Source organism: Engystomops pustulosus, chromosome 1 (genome assembly GCF_040894005.1).
Source record: "Engystomops pustulosus chromosome 1, aEngPut4.maternal, whole genome shotgun sequence".
Taxonomy (NCBI): Eukaryota; Metazoa; Chordata; class Amphibia; order Anura; family Leptodactylidae; genus Engystomops; species Engystomops pustulosus.
The window spans coordinates 134,135,429-134,154,326 of record NC_092411.1 but is presented as its reverse complement, the minus strand read 5'-3'; the positions used below and the strand labels follow the sequence as shown (position 1 = coordinate 134,154,326).

General features: G+C 42.1%; 1 protein-coding gene across 1 annotated transcript in view; it reads left to right on the top strand.

Moving 5' to 3' along the window:
* Positions 1-1,485: 1,485 nt before the first annotated feature.
* CNTLN (centlein) overlaps positions 1,486-18,898 on the top strand; it is a 216,933-nt gene continuing 199,520 nt past the window's right edge. Inside the window, exons 1-2 of the mRNA XM_072154092.1 lie at positions 1,486-1,832; positions 4,250-4,357. Coding sequence (XP_072010193.1) covers positions 4,271-4,357 — 87 coding nt within the window. The 5' untranslated portion in view covers positions 1,486-1,832; positions 4,250-4,270. The remainder of the gene's footprint in view (positions 1,833-4,249; positions 4,358-18,898) is intronic.

Genomic DNA, 18,898 nt, shown 5'->3' with positions numbered 1-18,898 from the left:
AACTGCAGGAGATTGTCTTGACCATGTCTACATGCCTAAATGCACTGAGTTGCCGCCATGTGATTGGCTGATTAGAAATTAAGTGTTAACGAGCAGTTGGACAGGTGTACCTAATAAAGTGGCCGGTGAGTGTACGTTGCCCATTTCCCGGCCTATGGGGGCGTATATGGAGCCGGATATATGTCCCCCAACCGTCATGTGAATGTAGCCTAACCCCCATGCCTTCCTCCTTCACACAAAGCACGCATGCCCCCTTGCCTCCTCCGTACGTGTAACATTACATCTCCCACATTCCCTACTCTTGTCACATCACTTCCCCCTCCTGCAATTCCCTCCTCACCATCACACTACACGACACTTTGCCCACCGGCGTGTTACACACAGCCCACACCCCCACATGCCGCCTAATGTGTCACGCACATCACGCACGCACCCCCCCATGCCGCCTGGGGTGCCACGCACATCACACATGCATGCACCCCCACATGACGCATAGGGTGCCACACACAGCACGCACCCCCACAAGCCCCTTAGGCTGGCGCCACACGTGGCGCTTTTGTCTGCGTTTGCGAACGCAAACGCAGACAAAGTCGCGCCCACCGGGGAGGGCCTCGGCCCGATCGCATCGGCGTTTCTATGGAAACGCCTGCGATCGGGAACGAGCCGCCGGTGTTTCGTGTTAATTTAACGCGAAACACCGGCGTCTCGTTCCCGATCGCAGGCGTTAATTTAACGCGAAACACCGGCGTCTCGTTCCCGATCGCAGGCGTTTCCATAGAAACGCCGATGCGATCGGGCCGAGGCCCGCCCCGGTGGGCGCGACTTTGTCTGCGTTTGCGTTCGCAAACGCAGACAAAAGCGCCACGTGTGGCACCAGCCTTAGGGTGAAGACACACATGGCGTTTTTGGGCCGTTTTTACTAAGTGCGTTTTCAGATCGTTAAAAACGCATGTGTTAAAAAACGCATCCGTTTTTTAAAAACGCATGCGTTTTTTGAAAACGCATGCGTTTTTGTCCGTTTTTCATTGCGCAATTTCGGAAAAACGGACAAAAACGCATGCGTTTTCAAAAAACGGATGCGTTTTTTAACGCATGCGTTTTTAACGATCTGAAAACGCACTTAGTAAAAACGGCCCAAAAACGCCATGTGTGTCTTCACCCTTAGGGTGTCACGCACCGCATGCACACTACATCGCAATACACCCCCTGTACGACACACTGTCCCTTCTGTGACACACACACACTACACCCCTCAAGTCTCCCTCTGCTACACTCACTACACCCCACATGTCCCCCCTCCGCAACACACTCACTGTGTCATCCCCCACAACCCTTCCATGTCACATATTGCCAGCAGCCCACATTCCCTCCTCACATGTCACAGAGCAAGCATCCACTGCCAGCCTGTGCATTACTTCCCTCTACAGCTTGTCTCCTGACATTTGACTCCTGAGTTGCTCCTCCCATACGAGTCACATGGTAATGACGTCATCGGAGGTCATCTACAATAGCAGCAGTGAGGCTGCGTGTTTCTGATCTCCCTAGCGCTCGTGACAACCGCTGGTAACCATAAACATCGAAATTTCCACCAATCACCCCTCTCCTCTGTCACTGCTAGAGATGAGCGCTGAGCTGCGTCTGCCTGCTGATTGGCTGCACTAAGGCGGGCTGGACAAGCGGGGAACTGTAGTCAGAGCAGGGTAGATAATGCTGTTTCCGGCTGATCCAGTATGTGTTATTAGCGTATACTTTATACCCCTCCAATAACGGCGGCGCTACCGCACGGACCCATAACTGCAGTCTGGCTCGAACGTTCTTCCCAAGAGAGAGAGGTATTGTGGCAGCTAATAGTCATGGTTTATGTGCTCCCTGCTGCTATACATCTCCTTTACTGATGGCTTCCCTCATAAGTGGATAGGCAGTGTTCACACGGTGTAGTAATGTGCACAGAGATACCGTGCTCCACTGGGTCCTTACACTCAGGATCTAACATAAAGAAGTAACCCAGCACTTTTTATGCAATATTTTTTTTTAACCATCTTTATTGAAGCCAAAAAGCATACATACATACTTGCAATGCAATATACAGTACTTAGTCACGGACAATAGGATTCATTTTGTATTCATACATATAATATGATGATCATTCCAACCATACTAATCAACAGTAAGTTATGCACTACGTAATTTTAACTTTTAAATAATAACAGAGGTTTGAACCGTACAAATCGAGTCTCCTTCATACAGGGTGGGTAGCATCGATTGTGGTTGTTAACCTTTTCTGCCATCGCTGGCTGTGACATTAAAGGCATAGTGGAGATGCATAAGTGCTGACATAAACTCACTCCTTTCCCCTTACTCCATCAGTGTCAATCAGTGAAAGCGTCAACTGGTCCTGCAGCAATCCATGTGTCTCAATATAAACATGGTTATCCCAAGTGGACATAACCATATCCATGATGCAGAAAAAAAAGCTAAATTGTTGTTATTAGGCCTCCCATAAAGATTTTAATGAAAATATTGTAAAGTTCTGTTGCCAGTAAATGGTGATACAGAGAATTTTGTTATTCCCAGAAGGATTTTAATTAAATTCGGGCCTCATGCACGTAGACATGTTTTGGCCGTGAACTAGCCACACACAGTGGCTATCTCATGGCCCCATTGGTTTCTATAAGGTATGTCCAGGGTCCGGTTCCTGCTCTGTGACCTTTCCTGCATGTGTTTGTGGCACCAGAAGTAATTTTCTCTAGGTGAGTAGCGCAAGTCATGGCATTACAGTCATGTAGTTAAAACACAACAATGTTTCATAAATAATAATTCTTTATATAGCGCCTACAGATTACGCAGTGCTGCACAAAGCATGCCAAATTGATCCCTGTCCCCATGAGGCTCACAATCTAATTCTGGAGTGTGGGAGGAAACCCATGCAAACATGGAAAGAACATACAATCTCTGCAGATGTTGACCTGGGTAGGACTAGAACCCAGGACCCCAGCACTGCAAGGCAGAAGTGCCACCATGCTGCCCTAATAAATGTATTATATCCATCATTTTACAGACCTAAAGAATGAAGGTGATGTGTCATTTGGACCATACAGTAAAAATTGTAAAATTGAAGCCTTTAAGAAAATAATTGCTTTTATTTTTTCATCAGAAAGTGAGCCTCATACAGGTCTGTACATTGAAATATATGAGAGGGCTTTGCTGGCCAGTTAACAGTTATCAAAGGTGTCTGTAATGAAGCTTTATTGTTAATCCTGGTTCTTATGATGACCCAACATTTTTAAAATCCAATTGTCATGGAGACCAAAAAAGTTCTGGCTGGGATTACAATGATAAAATATACAGTTCCGACTTACATACAAATTCAACTTAAGAACAAACCTACAGACCCTATCTTGTATATAACCCGGGAACTGCCTGTACTGCAATAGACCCCTAAGGTTTAAGTACCCTAGAGTGGCTGAAATAATATTAAAAAATAAAAAAAATACATTTATGAAAAAAAAAGATAAATGCAAAAAATTTGAATCACACACATAAATAAACAAGTAAAATCCTAAACCTATTAGACATCGCCACGTCCCAAAATGGCTGTTCTTAAAGACATAAAAGCAATTATTCCTGGCGGTGAACCCCGTAACGGAAAATAGCGCCCCTGATCCACAAATCTCCACTTTTTCTCAATTTTGCCTCTAATAAAAATTTTAATAAATGATTGAAAGTTTGTATATGATATCACTGAAAATGTCATCCCATCCCGCAAAAAACGACACCGTACACAGCTCCGTACACTGAAGTATGAAAAAGTTACGGCTGACAAAATGTGGTTACGTAATTCAAGGGCTTACACATAAGTGACATTGTGGCCTTTAGGTTGGATCAGTCATTCATTGATGAACGATCTGTGAACCAAGCCCTGCACCAATATCATTGTGTACCCAAGAAGCCAGACGTGCTCAGTGAGCCGACGGAGGACGTGAATCCACTCCCCCACTCACTGCATGGCCTAAGTTGCCACAAAATACAGATTTTTCTGCACCAACCAATAGGAGGCGCAAAGTTAGACCAGTCTTGCAATACGCTAGATTTGTCATGCATCATAACACACTGATAAATCTGGTGCAGCACAAGACTTACAGTCTAACCTTGAGATACTTTTAATAAATCTGCCCCACATGTTTATGTGTGTAAATGCCGAATCACCACAGTAGCTTTTAACCTAATAATCCCTTTTTTTCCTATGCAGATTTAGTTATAAAGTAGGAAAATGGCTGCCAAGCAGAATGCTCAGGAACGCATACTGCAACTTGAAGAAGAAGTTGCCAATTTAACAGAAGAACTGTCCCAGTGCCAGGTAACTTGTGTAAAATAGCAGGTTCTCTAGACACTTGTATTCCTAATGTGTCGTATGTGGTCATCCTCTTTAAACCTCTTTGTGTTTGTTAGCCTGATTGTAAAGTGAATCTGCCTACGGAGGCCCATGGAGATTACATAAAACATACTGAGGGAGAAAGTGCTGAAGAAGCAAGGGGAGAGGGGACACAGTGTAACAACCTTACACTGAATCTTAAGTACGGAGGGGCTCTGGTAACACCTCCAGGAGCCCTTCAGGCTCATTAGCTTGATTTTAAAAGTTTATTTTAGAATGAGGAAGAAAATGGATAACAAATACAAGCAGAATACCTCAGTCACAGTGTCTGGATCTACATGTACGTGTCTCTGGTTTATCATGCTTGATGGTAGATTTTCTTTAACATACACCTACTACTGACTAAACCACTGTCAACAAAGGTGAGGACATCCCTAAGTGATAATGGCCACGTTGTGCCCAAGATGTCAATAATTTGTGTGGGCATTGTTATTATTCAGCACTGGCTTAACTCTTTTAGGCATAGAGTTCACTAGAACTTCACAGGTTACAGCTACTCCTGCTTGACATTTTCACTGAGCTGGTGGATGTTGGAGACATTGCACTTCTCCACCTTCCATTTTGAGGATGCTACTGCTTGGCCAGTCCAGAACCGCTACCCTCAGTTTCTTTTATGAAGCAGTTGTGTTTTCGGTGGTTATCATGTTGGATACTGCCCTGCAGCCTAGTTTCTGTAAGGGGTAGAGATCATGTTTTTCACATGTCACTGTATGTCCTGAAATTCATAGTTCCTTCAATGTAGCTCACCACACAACCAAGCTTGATTGTAGGCAAGACACAATTGACAATGTACTCTCTATAAGACAACAGGTCATGTCTCCAGTAATCCATATCGTAAAGGGCTTTACATCTTTACCTCATGTATGTTGTGTGTAGGTGGGGGGGGGCAGGAAAATGTACCAATATACATCTATTAATAGTTCTTCTCTGCTTTATTGATATGTGAAGTGAAGCCTCCTGTCTTTTACCTTTTCAGCCAGACATTCCTGTCCATAAAATGGCTGCAGATGGAAAGTTATGTGATCTTTTCTTTCCATGAGAAATCACCAGCCAAGAACTTAAAGGGCTATTTCCATGAAGACAAATTTCTTATATGTACTAAGGATAACCAAATAACACATTCTCTAATTCACTGTTATTAACAAAAAGTCCTGGTGTACACAATTTCAGTTGCTCCTAGACATGACCCTGTAAATTCTGACTTCCGGGTCGGGCAGCCATCTTGGATTTCTCTGTGAGGCTGGCTTGCTCAATTTCTGTGTATTTCTACTGAGCTTGTGGCCCCACCCCCTGCAGTGCTTGCATGGAGCTCACACTGCCACATAAGCTGATTCACTTCCTGCCAGCACATTATGAGCAGAGAGAAGCTGCAAACTACCAGGAGATAAGTGATTGGGGGGAATCACCTGTACCCTGATAATGACATTGTCACCCCACAGAACTAGAAGGGTCATAATGTTTATACTTAGAGTCCCCACCCACACTCTGGAATTTTACACTCCAAGAGAGTGATCGTAGCTAAACAGCAATAAAATTGTAAAGTAAGGGGTTAGAATGTTCTTTATTTTGTTATCATTACTAGGGGATTGAAATTTAATAATTCTCTTTTGTGTGTAAACAACTTATATTCATGAAAACTATAATAAGGTCATGGCAGGGCAATTATTCATGGCAAGACAGAGATCACATGAGCCTCTATCTGCAGCTATTTTATGGATAGGAATATCTGGCTGATGAGGTGAGAGTTGTTACATGAAAGGATGTGTACTCACATTTCAGATATATATACATTGATGTGATGGGAAGGTAGTCTGTCACACCCATGCACAGTAAAATGTTATTAAATGGCTTTGCTGACAAATTAACTTCTCCCATAGCTAATGGAAACTGCCTAATTTATGTCAATGGGACTTTATTACCACCAAAATGAATGGGCAGATTTGCATTTGCACGACCCCATTCTCTTATGAGATAGCAGTGTCATAGAAATGAATGAAGGGGCATTTTAGACACTCTGTTCTTGCGATTATTTGGGGGAAGGGGCTAAATTTTGTGGTGAATATAAAAATATATTTAAATGCGTTTTGCTGGGGTAACATAATGCGTTACATACTAATATGGATGCGCTGCTTTTGTAGGAAATATTATGGGAGGCCACTCAGCAAATCACTGGCCAGAGAGATGACTTGCCTGAGCCTGGAATTGAGTTTCCTTTCAGTGTTGGCATACACCCAAGAAGTGTGTTGCAGTTGGTGAGGGTGGCACAGCCAATCAGAAAATCCCTTTTTTCCATAGCGTCCCCCATGACGGCCCCAACTGGAGGATGACCCTTGACCTCTGTAGGGACAGGAAGCAGAGAGGTTAAATACCCCACCCCGGCATCCGTACACCAGTGGCTTCCTGTCCCTACACAGGGCAGGGAGTAGAGAGAAGTCTCTCCTCATCCCCAGTAGTTGGGACGGTGAGGGGGGACCAGTGTGGCGCAGGGAATCGTCCCTTACCCTAAGGCAGTCTCGGCCTCGATCGGACTTCGGTCCTATCCTCTGCCACAAGACAGAGATGCCTTCTTCTCTGGCTCTGCCCGCGGCTCTGCGCAGCTAAGGACACCCGGAGCGTGTCCATCGCGGAAGTCACGTGGGCCGTCCGACTCTGGTGACGACTTCCGCCGGAAATGACGGGACCGGATGTGACGTCACGATGGCGCGACCCGGAAGCAGGAGCGTGGAGCGGTAAGCTTGAAAAAGCAGGTATTCACGTTGATCTGAGGTCTAATAGTCGCACTCTGGTCCTGACGAGAGTAGTCGCTAAAATCGGACGCTATTCTGAGCATTTTCCAGCCAACAAGGTCGGTTAACATGCTGTATGGTTGCCTCATTTGTGTCATATGTGTTATATACAATTCAGGTCTATTTAGACATGTGTATATCTTTCTTAGGGGCTTGTGCTGTGTAACCCTCAAGATACCTCAGGTACTCCCTTGTTATATTCCACTTGGTTAAATGTCACAGTCTATCTCACATTTCTATAAATGTTTAGGCTTGCTGATATCAGTGGTCCCACAATTGGGAATATGGAGACACATGGCATGGAGGCTTCGAGTCTGGACCTCATATCCTTGAACCCTGTAAGTAGGGTCAATTGGGAATAGGGTGGTGGGTCACCCACATGTCCTTATATTATCACATGAGGTGTCGGTTAAGGACTAATTACCTCTCCTTCTCCTTGGCAGGAGCCCAGGGAAAAGGAGAAGGATAAAGGGAGAGCTAAAGATCAGTCCGGCACAAAGAAAACCACTTCCAAAAAGTGTAATATGTGCTTAGAGAAACTCCCTACGGACTATAAAAAGCCGGTCTGTAAAACCTGCGTAGATAATCTACTCAGAGAAGAGAGAACCTCATTTGTGGATGAAATGCGTAGTTTTATCAGGGAAGAAGTTAAAACATCTATAGCATCATCCATAACAGCTTTCATACCTCAGGAGCCTCCACATAAAAAACAAAGAGTTATAGAATCCATGTCGGATTATACATCAGACTCAGAGGGGACCAAGGAGTCTATGGATATGGAGCCAGGTCCCTCAAATTCAGCAAGTAAAATGGAGTCGAGATATTTGTTAGCATCCGAAGATCTGGAACCCTTACTAAAAGCTATGAGGGATACCCTCAAAATTGAGGAAATAGAAGAGACCAAATCTATTCAGGGTGAATTGTTCGGACTTCTTAAAGTTAAGAAGAGGCGAGTGTTTCCCATAAATGACACTCTTAAGGAACTAATACTAGAAGAATGGAGAGAACCGGAGAACAAAATCTCCATATCTAGAGAATTTAAAAATCGTCTGTCCTTTGATGAAACAGAAGCCAAAATTTGGAACGCTACCCCTAAAGTAGACATCCAGGTCACAAAAATGACCAAGAAGACGGACCTCCCGTTTGAGGATGCAATCCAGTTAAGAGATCCCCTGGATAGAAAGGCGGACAGCCTTCTAAAGAAGACATGGGAGTGTGCCATGTTGAATCTAAAATCAAATATTGCCACAACATCCATGGCACGGACTCTCTTTCATTGGATTACCGAACTGGAAGGTCATGTTAGAAATGGTACTCCTAGGGAGATGCTATTGAGTACATTTTCAACGTTGAGAGCAGCCACCGCCTTCATCGCAGATGCCTCGGCGGAAGGAGTTAGAATATGTGCCAAGGAAGGGGCACTATCAAATTCAGTTAGAAAATCACTTTGGCTTCGCCTGTGGACTGGTGATTTCAGATCGAAGTCAAAATTATGTGGTATTCCATTTGAAGGGGAATACCTATTCGGTTCTGAACTTGACACGCTTTTGGAAAAATCGGCGGACATGAAGAAAGGGTTTCCGGAATCCAGAAGTAACCAAAGAAAGCAGCCCTTTCGAGACTCTAAGGACAGAAAACAGCCCTTTAGAGGGAAAGGCAAACAGGGCAGGTGGAGCTACCCTAAAGGAGGGAGAGGAGGGGGCTTCCTTCTCAGTGCCAGCAACTCGGCCCCAGCGTTTAGAAAACAATGACGCCAGGGTGGGGGGAAGACTATTGAAGTTCCACTTCCAGTGGACTCAGATAACATCAAATCCCTGGATACTAAGTATTCTTCGGGAAGGTTACCATCTAGAACTAACCTCTCTTCCCCCCAGAAAATTTGTTTTGACAGAACAGCCCTCAGAAAACCTCTCAAACTCACTGTGGTCAGAGATACAAAAGCTCATTCAATTGGATGTCATCATCCCGGTACCTCAGACACCGTATGATATGCAACCTGAAGAATCTGAACAGGTACATACGATATCGGAAGTTCAAGATGGAAACAGTGAGCTCGGCAGCCGTTCTGAACCAACCAGGAGCGTCTATGTGTACGATAGATCTGAAAGACGCGTATTACCATGTGCCAATACATCAAAAATCTCAAAAATTCCTCAGATTCGCAGTGCGATCACCTTGGGGAGAAGAGGTCCACTATCAGTACAAGGCGCTGCCTTTTGGGATTTCTTCGGCCCCCAGGACATTCACAAAGATCATGATCGAGGTGATAGCTTTCTTGAGGCGGAAAGGGATTCTAGTCATCCCCTACCTGGACGATCTGTTACTGGTGGCCGGTTCGAAACAAGAGCTTATACACCACCGAGATTTCACAATGAGGATCCTACATCAGTTAGGATGGATAATAAACCTGGAAAAGTCCAAACTAAACCCAAGTACAGAGGTTGTGTTTCTAGGAACGTTATTAGATTCGATCCAGCAGATGTCCTTCTTACCACCAGAGAAAGCAACGAGACTAATGCAACATGTTATAATGTTTCAAAAAAGAAGTCATTGCACGATAAGGGAAGCCATGAGGATACTGGGCCTTATGACATCTTCCATACAGAGTGTACAGTGGAGCCAGAGTCACACCAGAGTCCTTCAAAGTTAGATATTGGCCTCCTGGGACAAAGATCCCCAACATCTAAATTAAAAGATCCAAATTCCGGAAGGGGTCAAGCAATCCCTGGAGTGGTGGATAAATACTTCCAACCTGGGAAGAGGAATATCATGGCATCCCTGGCCAGTGATAAATATCCGGACGGACGCAAGTCAGTCAGGATGGGGAGCGGACATAGCAGGCCTTCCCGTTCAAGGTCTTTGGCCGTCCTCGACCAGATCCCGTTCCTCGAACTTCCGAGAACTGAGAGCTGTACTAGAGACTTTAAGAGCAAGTGCTCAAAGCCTGAGGGGAAAACATGTAAGAATTTATTCAGACAACACCACCGCGGTGGCTTATCTCCGTCATCAGGGGGGTACCAGGAACCCCGATCTCCTCAGTCTTTCAGACAAGATATTCATCTGGGCAGAAACCAACATCCGCTCTCTTTCAGCCACCCATCTAAAGGGAGAAATGAATCAAATAGCGGACTATCTCAGTCGTCAGACGATAGACCACAACGAGTGGTGTCTAAACGAGAACATCTTTTCAAGTCTCATACAAAAATGGGGACAACCAGTGACAGATCTTTTTGCCACCAGCAAAAATACAAAAGTTCCTCATTTCTTCTCTCTGGATCCAAATACTCCGGTTTGCCAAAGGGATGCCTTCAGCCAGTCCTGGAGCGGACCTCTAATGTACGCATTTCCTCCTATACCTCTCATAGCGAGAGTGATTCAGAAGATCAGAGAAGACCAAGCAAAGGTTATACTCATTGTTCCCTGGTGGCCAAAGAGGAACTGGTTTCCGTGGCTAGGAAAGATGGCATTGGAAGAACCTGTCATGCTGGAACCTCTAAACAACCTTCTGTTCCAGGGTCCAGTTTACCATCCAGATCCACAGGCTCTCCGGCTCTCGGCTTGGATCCTGAAAGGCGATTGCTGATATCCAGGGGACTATCAAACAAGGTAATTTCCACACTCAAAGCGAGCCGCAAACCAGTTACCCACAAAATCTATGCCAGGATATGGGGAAGATTTGTGTCTTTTTGTGGCAGGACTCCTCCTAACCAAATGTCCCCTAATGTCTCACAGGTGCTCGACTTCCTACAAGCAGGGTTTAACAAGGGCCTTAAGATGAATTCCTTAAAAGTCCAAATTTCAGCCCTCAGTGCCTTTTTCGACACCCCATTAGCCGAAAATAGATGGATCCAAAGGTTTGTCAAAGCTACGGCTAGACTAAGACCTCAAATAAAACAGAATATCCCCAATTGGGATCTTTCATTAGTACTGGATTATCTCACAAAAATACCGTTTGAACCTCTAGAGTCGGTCAAGCTTAGAGAATTAACGCTAAAACTCACCTTTCTCATAGCCATAACAACAGCTAGGCGTTTGGGTGAGATCCAAAGTTTGTCTATTAAAGAACCATATCTTAAAATATGTGAAGATAAGATTGTACTAATGTTAGATAAAGCCTTTACTCCCAAAGTAGCTTCATCTTTTCATCGTAACCAAGAGATTATTCTGCCTTCCTTCTGTCAGAATCCAAAACATCCCAAAGAACAGGAGTGGCATACGCTAGATGTCAGAAGATACCTTCTACATTATCTTGAAGTTACCAAATCCTGGAGAAAAGACAACAACATTCTCCTACAATTTAAAGGAAAGTGCAAGGGCAGAAAAGCTTCAAAGGCATCCATCGCCAGGTGGATAAGAACAGTCATCAAAGAAGCTTATGATGCCAACAACCTGGACATTTCAGGGACTATTAGGGCCCACTCGACCCGAGGAGTGGCAGCCTCCTGGGCGGAAAAACGGGGCGCCTCATTAGAGGACATATGTAGAGCAGCTACCTGGTCTACTCACCTAACTTTTGCCAAACACTATAGGCTAGATGTTCAAAGTGCTAGAGACCAGTCCTTCGGAAGGAAGGTCTTACAAGCTGTTGTCCCACCCTAAATATTTATCTGGTACATCTCCAGTTGGGGCCGTCATGGGGGACGCTATGGAAAAGGAGAATTATTCTCACCGTTAATTCGGTTTCCATTAGTCCACCATGACGGCCCATATATATTTCCCACCCTGTAATTTGAAAAAGTTAAAATTGCCTATTTGTTCTGTGTGCATTGATAACATACAATAAATGGGTTGCATCCAAGGCCGGTGTAGTTATTTGGTAGCCACTGGTGTACGGATGCCGGGGTGGGGTATTTAACCTCTCTGCTTCCTGTCCCTACAGAGGTCAAGGATCATCCTCCAGTTGGGGCCGTCATGGTGGACTAATGGAAACCGAATTAACGGTGAGAATAATTCTCCTTTTCAGTTTTTTTTTTTTTTTCCATTTTTTGGGCAACCCTAGTAATTTTTTTTTTTTTTTTTTGTACCGCCCATCTTGTGTATGAGCAACTTATTAAAATAAAGATATGAGTCCAATATTTAACCCCTTACTGAGACATATAAGTATGTCATATGTCGGCTGCAGGTGTATGGAGAGGGCTTACAGTCTTTTTGCTGCATGTTGCAAAAACCGGAGGCGCAGGTTTTAATCGGTGAGCGACGATCCAGCCTCAGGTTTTTTTAAGACCCCAGGTTGTATGGTTTCTGGCCATTTGGTACAATGTGACACTGATTAGTAAAGTCCCAAATATACTGCCATACTTGTAGTATGGATGTATATGGTACCATCAACAACCTAAAGCACTTTATGGGGACTGAAAAAAAAAAAAGGTAAAAATAAACTAAAAATTAAAATTATCCCCTTTACCTAGAACTGATATAAACAGTAAAAATCATAAACATGTTAAATCAAAATATAATAAGTTATTCACAGAGTTTAACCCTGTAATAAAAAATAGTGCCCATAGGTCCGGAACGCCACTTTATTGCTATTTTGTAACAAAGAGAAAACTGTGTACAAAGTGATAAAAAAAGGCCGTACACTCCCCAAAATGGTAGCAATGAAAGTAGCTACTCATCTCGCAAAAATTGAAACTGCTCATAGCTCTGTACACTGAAGTATGAAAACGTTATTAGCACTAGAAGGTGAAGCTTGTTTTTTTTTTTTGTAAAGAAGGTTTGAATTTTTTAAAATGCATTAAAACAGATTTAGTATCTGCGGAATTGCACTGACCTGAAGAATAAAGGAGATGTGTCATTTGTGGCACGCAGTGTAAGCCGTAAAAACCCAGTCCTCAAGAAAATGACGCAAATGCATTTTTTCACCAATTTCACTGCATTTGGATTTTTTGCTCCAGCTTCCCAGTATACGGCATGGAATATTAAATTCTGTCACTACGAAGTTCAATTTGTTACGCCAAAAACAAGCTCTCATACAGATCTCTACATGGTAAAATAAGCATACAGGGGGATACGTCTGTGCCGTATGTGGTAAGGACACATCTGGAATCTGCCTGATGTGTCCTTACAGCGTATGTAAATAACGACATGTGGTCCTAGCTTAACCCCTTAATGACCGCCCTATCGGGTTTTTACGGCGGTCATTAAGGGTACTTCTTTTGATGCGACGCCTTTCTACGGCGGCGCATCAGAAGAAGTTTTCGGGACACCGGGTCTCGCTGGTGCCGGTGTCGGGCTGTGATATCACAGCCCAGACCCGGCACTAACACCCGGGATCGGAAAAACTCCGATCCCGGGTGTTTAACCCCTTGCACGCCGCGGTCAAGCATGACCGTGGCGTGCAAGTGTGTCCCCCGTGGATCGGACCCCCCCGGTGTGCTTACCGGGGGATCCGATCCCTCCTGCCGCTGCCCCGGGTCTGTCGGCTCCTCTTCTCACCGGGTCCTGCCTTCCTGGCAGGACCCGGCTGTAAGTAACTGAGCATGCGCAGCATGCTCAGTTACTTTCACTATACACTGCAATACAAGTGTATTGCAGTGTAAAGGCTTGAATAAGCGATCGGATGATCGCTTATTCAAGCCAAGAAGTAGAAAATGGAAAAAAGTAAAAAAAAAAAAATTAAATCTTTTTATAATATAATTAAATAAATAAATAAAATAAAAGTCCCATAATCTCCCCAGTAACACATAAAATGCAAATAAAGTAAATAAAACACAAAAACACGTACATATTTGGTATCACCGTGTCCGTATTAATCTGTACAATAAATATAAATCAATATTGAACCCGCTCGGTGAACTATGTAAAAAAAAAACTCAAAAAACTTCCCATAATATACAATATACACCATCACAAAAAATGTTCTAAAAAGTGATCAAAAAAAGTTACGTTACCTAATATGATACGACTGAAAAGAACAACTGTTTTCGCAAAAAATAAGCCCTCAACCAGATCTGACAACAGAAAAATACAGAAGTTATGGCCCTGAAAAGTTGTCAATAGTAAAAACAATGCGATTTTCTCCAATATTGGTTTTGCTCAGGAAAATTGAGCAAAAATAAGAAAAACTATATAAATGAGGTATCACCGCAATCGTAGTGAACCAGAGAATAAAGATAAAATATTATTTTTACGTTACAGTGAGCGGGGGGGAAAAATGCTAACAATCCAAAATAAAAATTGATGATTTTGTTTGTGTCCCCCTTGAAATAGTTAATAAAATCTCATGAATAAGCTTTAGACTCCCAAAATAAATTATTTATACATTGTATCTCATCCCATAAAAAATAAGCCCTCATATGATCGCATTACCAAAAAAAAAAAAAAAATTTATAGGTCGTACAATGTGACAATACAAATCTGCTGTGAATGGCGCCTCCATTCATTCTATGCCCGGCCGTGCGCCCGTACAGCAGTCACCACCACATATGGGGTATCAGTACACTCGGGAGGAATTGGGCATCAAGCGTTGCAGTGCGTTTCATCATTTAATTTATTCAGAAAATGTCAGTTTTGGCCTAAATGAATGTATTTCCAAAAAAATTCTAGTTTCTAAATCGCAGGTCCATATTTTTTAACCCATATGAAACACTTAAAGGGTTAATGGACTTAATAGAAGTTGTTTTACATACGTTGAGGGGTGAAGTTTCTATAGTGGGGTAATTTATGGGTTTTTACTATTATTTAGGCCTTTCAAAGTCACTTGGAAGCTGAGTTTTCCCTCAAAATGTGAGTTTTGGCAATTTTCATGAAAATAAGAAAAATCGCACCTAAAGTCCTGTGCCTCATAACATCCTAGAAAAATGACCGGAAGCATAAATTATCATCCCAACATAAAGCAGATATTCTGTAAATGTTAATTATCAAACTTTTTGGGTAGTTTTACTTCCTGTCTGGAAACCAGAACATTTCAAACTTGGAAAATGAAGAATTTTTACAAACTTTTGCCAAATTTTCACTTTTTTTCAGAACGAAACGCAAAACTTATCACTTAAATTTTATAACTAACATGAAGTACAATGTGTCACGAGAAAACATTCTCAAAATCACCAGGATATGTTAAAGCGTTCCGAAGTTATAACCAATTATCGTGAGACATGTCAGATTTGAAAAATCGAGTCTGGTCATTGAGCTGAAAACTAGTGTCGGTGATAAGGGGTTAAGTGAACCTCAGCAGTTTTTGTTTACAGCATTCATGTTCCTTTCTCGTATACTATTGCCTCCTGACTCTTGCGCAGTTGCCGGACGGCACTGATCATATGTGCAGGATCGGCGGTGCACTGTAACCTCTTCTATTGATTCCATACTAATTTTGAGGATAAGCGTTGGTGATACATGGTTACAGAGTAATTTCATCTAGCTAGGAAGACGTAAACTTTGTCTCTCTTTTGTTTTTGCCTTGTTACACGTTTACAGAGTAGAATTGGAAGAGTCCATGCTTGGTTCTATATATACTAAGGGAACAAATTCTGTACTTCTGTAATGAATGCATGAGTACTGTTTAACCTGCATGCTCTGCAGTGCAACAAAGGAACAATGACTCTTCTTTTGGCAATGTCCTGTGTTGTTTTTTTTTTTTTTTTTTTTGCGTATATCTGCTTTCTTAACCCGAGCCATTGAGTAAACAGGTAGCTGCCATAAATGATTACAAAGAATGCCTTTTATTCTTCTTTAATCAGAATGTGCACGAAGACGTCTGTGATCTCAATCTTCCAAACTTTCTTTAAACTGCCAGAACCCGAATAACAATCCAGTCTCAGTGGTACGGCTGCGTGCCTAAGCGTCCCTCTTTTGTCAGTTTCCATTCCACAGTAACTCCTTCTTTAGCTGCATCCATTATTAATGGGAACAACACAAAGGGAAATTCTTTAAATGGAAATGATGAAAGGGAAATGTTCTCTCATTTATTATAATTCAATATGATGATGCGCCTTGTGGATGAACTGCTGGAGCCGCTAGTAGCGGGTGACATATTCACAGCTGCTGCTCTAGTTTATCTAATAGGGAGAGTTTTATCTGCAAACTGTCTTGTGTTTATTTCAGGAAGCTGATAAGACATATTCTTTTGCAAATAATGTCATTCACAAAGCGAATGGAGAAAATGGAGAAAAAATTCTTCAAAATTAACTGTTCGCAAAAAGGAAAATGAACCACTGATAAAAATAGACTTCTTAGGAAGGCAAGCTGAGTATGTATTTGCTTGATATCCCTGTATGATGAGTGAAATATACATACTATGTACCTGTAACATTAAATGACAGATGTGGAGTTCAGTAAATTGATCATACGTTTTTTAATTGTGCTAGATTGGAGTTACTGAATTGTAAGGGTTATATTTACCGACACAAATGAATAAGATTGCAATCACAGGGCTTTGGTGGCGATTCTATATGTTGCTTGACCATATGATTCTTCTTTAATGAAATTGCTGTCTTTATCTCCAAAATCTCACTTTGACTACATGTGGCAGCCACTTTGAGCGTTAGGCCCAGTTCACACCTACACCTTCCATCACTGGAAGCGGACTGTTTTATTTCTTACAAGATACTAGAGAAATGCCATCTAATTTTAGCTTTTCATCCAGATGTGAAAAAACGAACAACACCGACTGTGAGCAAATTATGGTCTCGCTAGTGTGAAGGAACCATTAACCCCTTCACGGCTGCCATATTTATGTCATATTTGCACATGCCCCATGTATAGATGTCAAGACAGTGACCCACTTCAAACGTTCATAACTCCTGAACCATGTCACCTACAATCAGAATTCTGGTGTCCTATAAAGCCGTTTTACGTTGCAGCATTCTTTTGTTAATTTTTCATTCTCACCCTTCAAAAATGTATAACTTTTTCATGTACAGGGCTGTGTGACAAATTTTATTTCTCAGTGACGTTATTTTTTATTCCATGCCTTGTACTGGGAAGCTGGAAAAAAAATTCCAAATGTGGAGAAATTGATCAAAATATCAAATTTGTGTCACTTTCTTGTGGGATCAGTTTTTACAACTTTCACTGTGCGCTCCAAATAACACCTCTGCTTTATTCTTTGGTTCAGTACAATCACGTTTATACAGGTGTGTATGATCTTCTGACGCTAATAACTTTTCCATACTTTGGTGTACAACATAATTTTTTTTGATGAGCAGACATTTTCATTGCTGCCAATTAGAGAATTGTACAACTTTTTGATCACTTTTAATTACATTTTTTATGTGATGTAAAAGTGGTGTTTCTGACATTTGGGTGCTATTTTCCGTTCTTTTCCGAAAATAACAGTTTTTATATTTTGATCGGGCAATTTTGGGACGCAACAATACCTGACATGTTTGTGATTTTTTTTTTTATTACAGTTTGTTTTTATTTTATATCAGTTCTAGGGAAAGGGGGGATGATTTGAATTTTTAGGTTTTTTTTTTTGTTTTCAACTTTTTTATTTATTTTTTACTATTTTTGAGACCATCTAGGGTTTATTAAGGGTGTGATCATTCCTACTCTTGTATTGCAGTATATGGCATTTTTAAACAAAAAAAAAAGCCCTGAAGTCGCTTGGTCCTTAAGGGTAAGATGGTCATGAAGGGGTTACTTTTGTCTTTTTACTAATTTTGCATAAAATGTTGGCGATTATAGAAACATTCCTGTAAGGTTATTAGTAATTTACTTGGACTTGTATTGTCATAATCTTAATGACTTATCAATCTTGGTCTATACAATATGTTGTGTTAAGTGTCTCCATACATTTGCAATGTTGTTTCTGCTCCATGGTCAGCACAGCGGGTACAGCAAATGTTTTCCTTCTAATATGCTGCTGATAAACTTCTAGTGCGCAGACCTGTGCTCTGATCAGCAGGCGTGAAACAAGTATGCTCGACAATCCTTAGGTAGGCTGCAGATTGATTCCTCGCAGGCCTGGACAGCTGGAAAACCTGCTTCCTGTGCCAATTTCAGACGGGATACGGAGCTTTCTTTCAAAAGATGTTGTTTGGCTCTTGTAACCATTCAGGGAGCAATTTTAGCGTCTCTATTAATTGTGCCAAGATGTTTGAAAAGCTGTTTAATAATTAAGCGAAATAAATACTCGGATGCCAGAGCTACTAAAGATGCCCATTCACAGCCAGCTTAGTGTATTGACTTGTAAAAAAAAAAAAAGCATTTAAGTTAGTTTTGATTAAGATGGCTAAACATGCCTTATTTACAGTGGGAGCACATACTGGAAGAGGTCTTGCTGAAGGAAAAAGAATGTAACAATGGACTGGAAAGATGGACTGGAAACTTACACACAAATTCCTCAAGGCCTTAATTAAATGTTGTTGTTTTATCAGACATTTTGCATGTATCTTATTTTAGTCTAATTATTAGCATATTTTATTATTCAGAATTTTTGACTGTCCGGAGATGTTTTTAGTAGCTTATCGGTCACCATCCGTCATCTTCGTCCTTTTATGACCTACCCGATCAGAATTACAATAGAGCAGGTTTTTAATCCTGTCTAATAGTTATACAGTGCAAACTTGCAATAGACAGTCTTAGAGGGAGCCCACAGGCAGTTTCCACCATAAATGTTAGATAGCAGCCCTGGAGATCTTTGTAGTCATACCTTTTGTTTGTTGCTTCTCGCACAAATTGCACCTTGACCATGACCCCCATAGAGGTCTGTTACATCTGGTCATTCTGGTGAGCACACCGT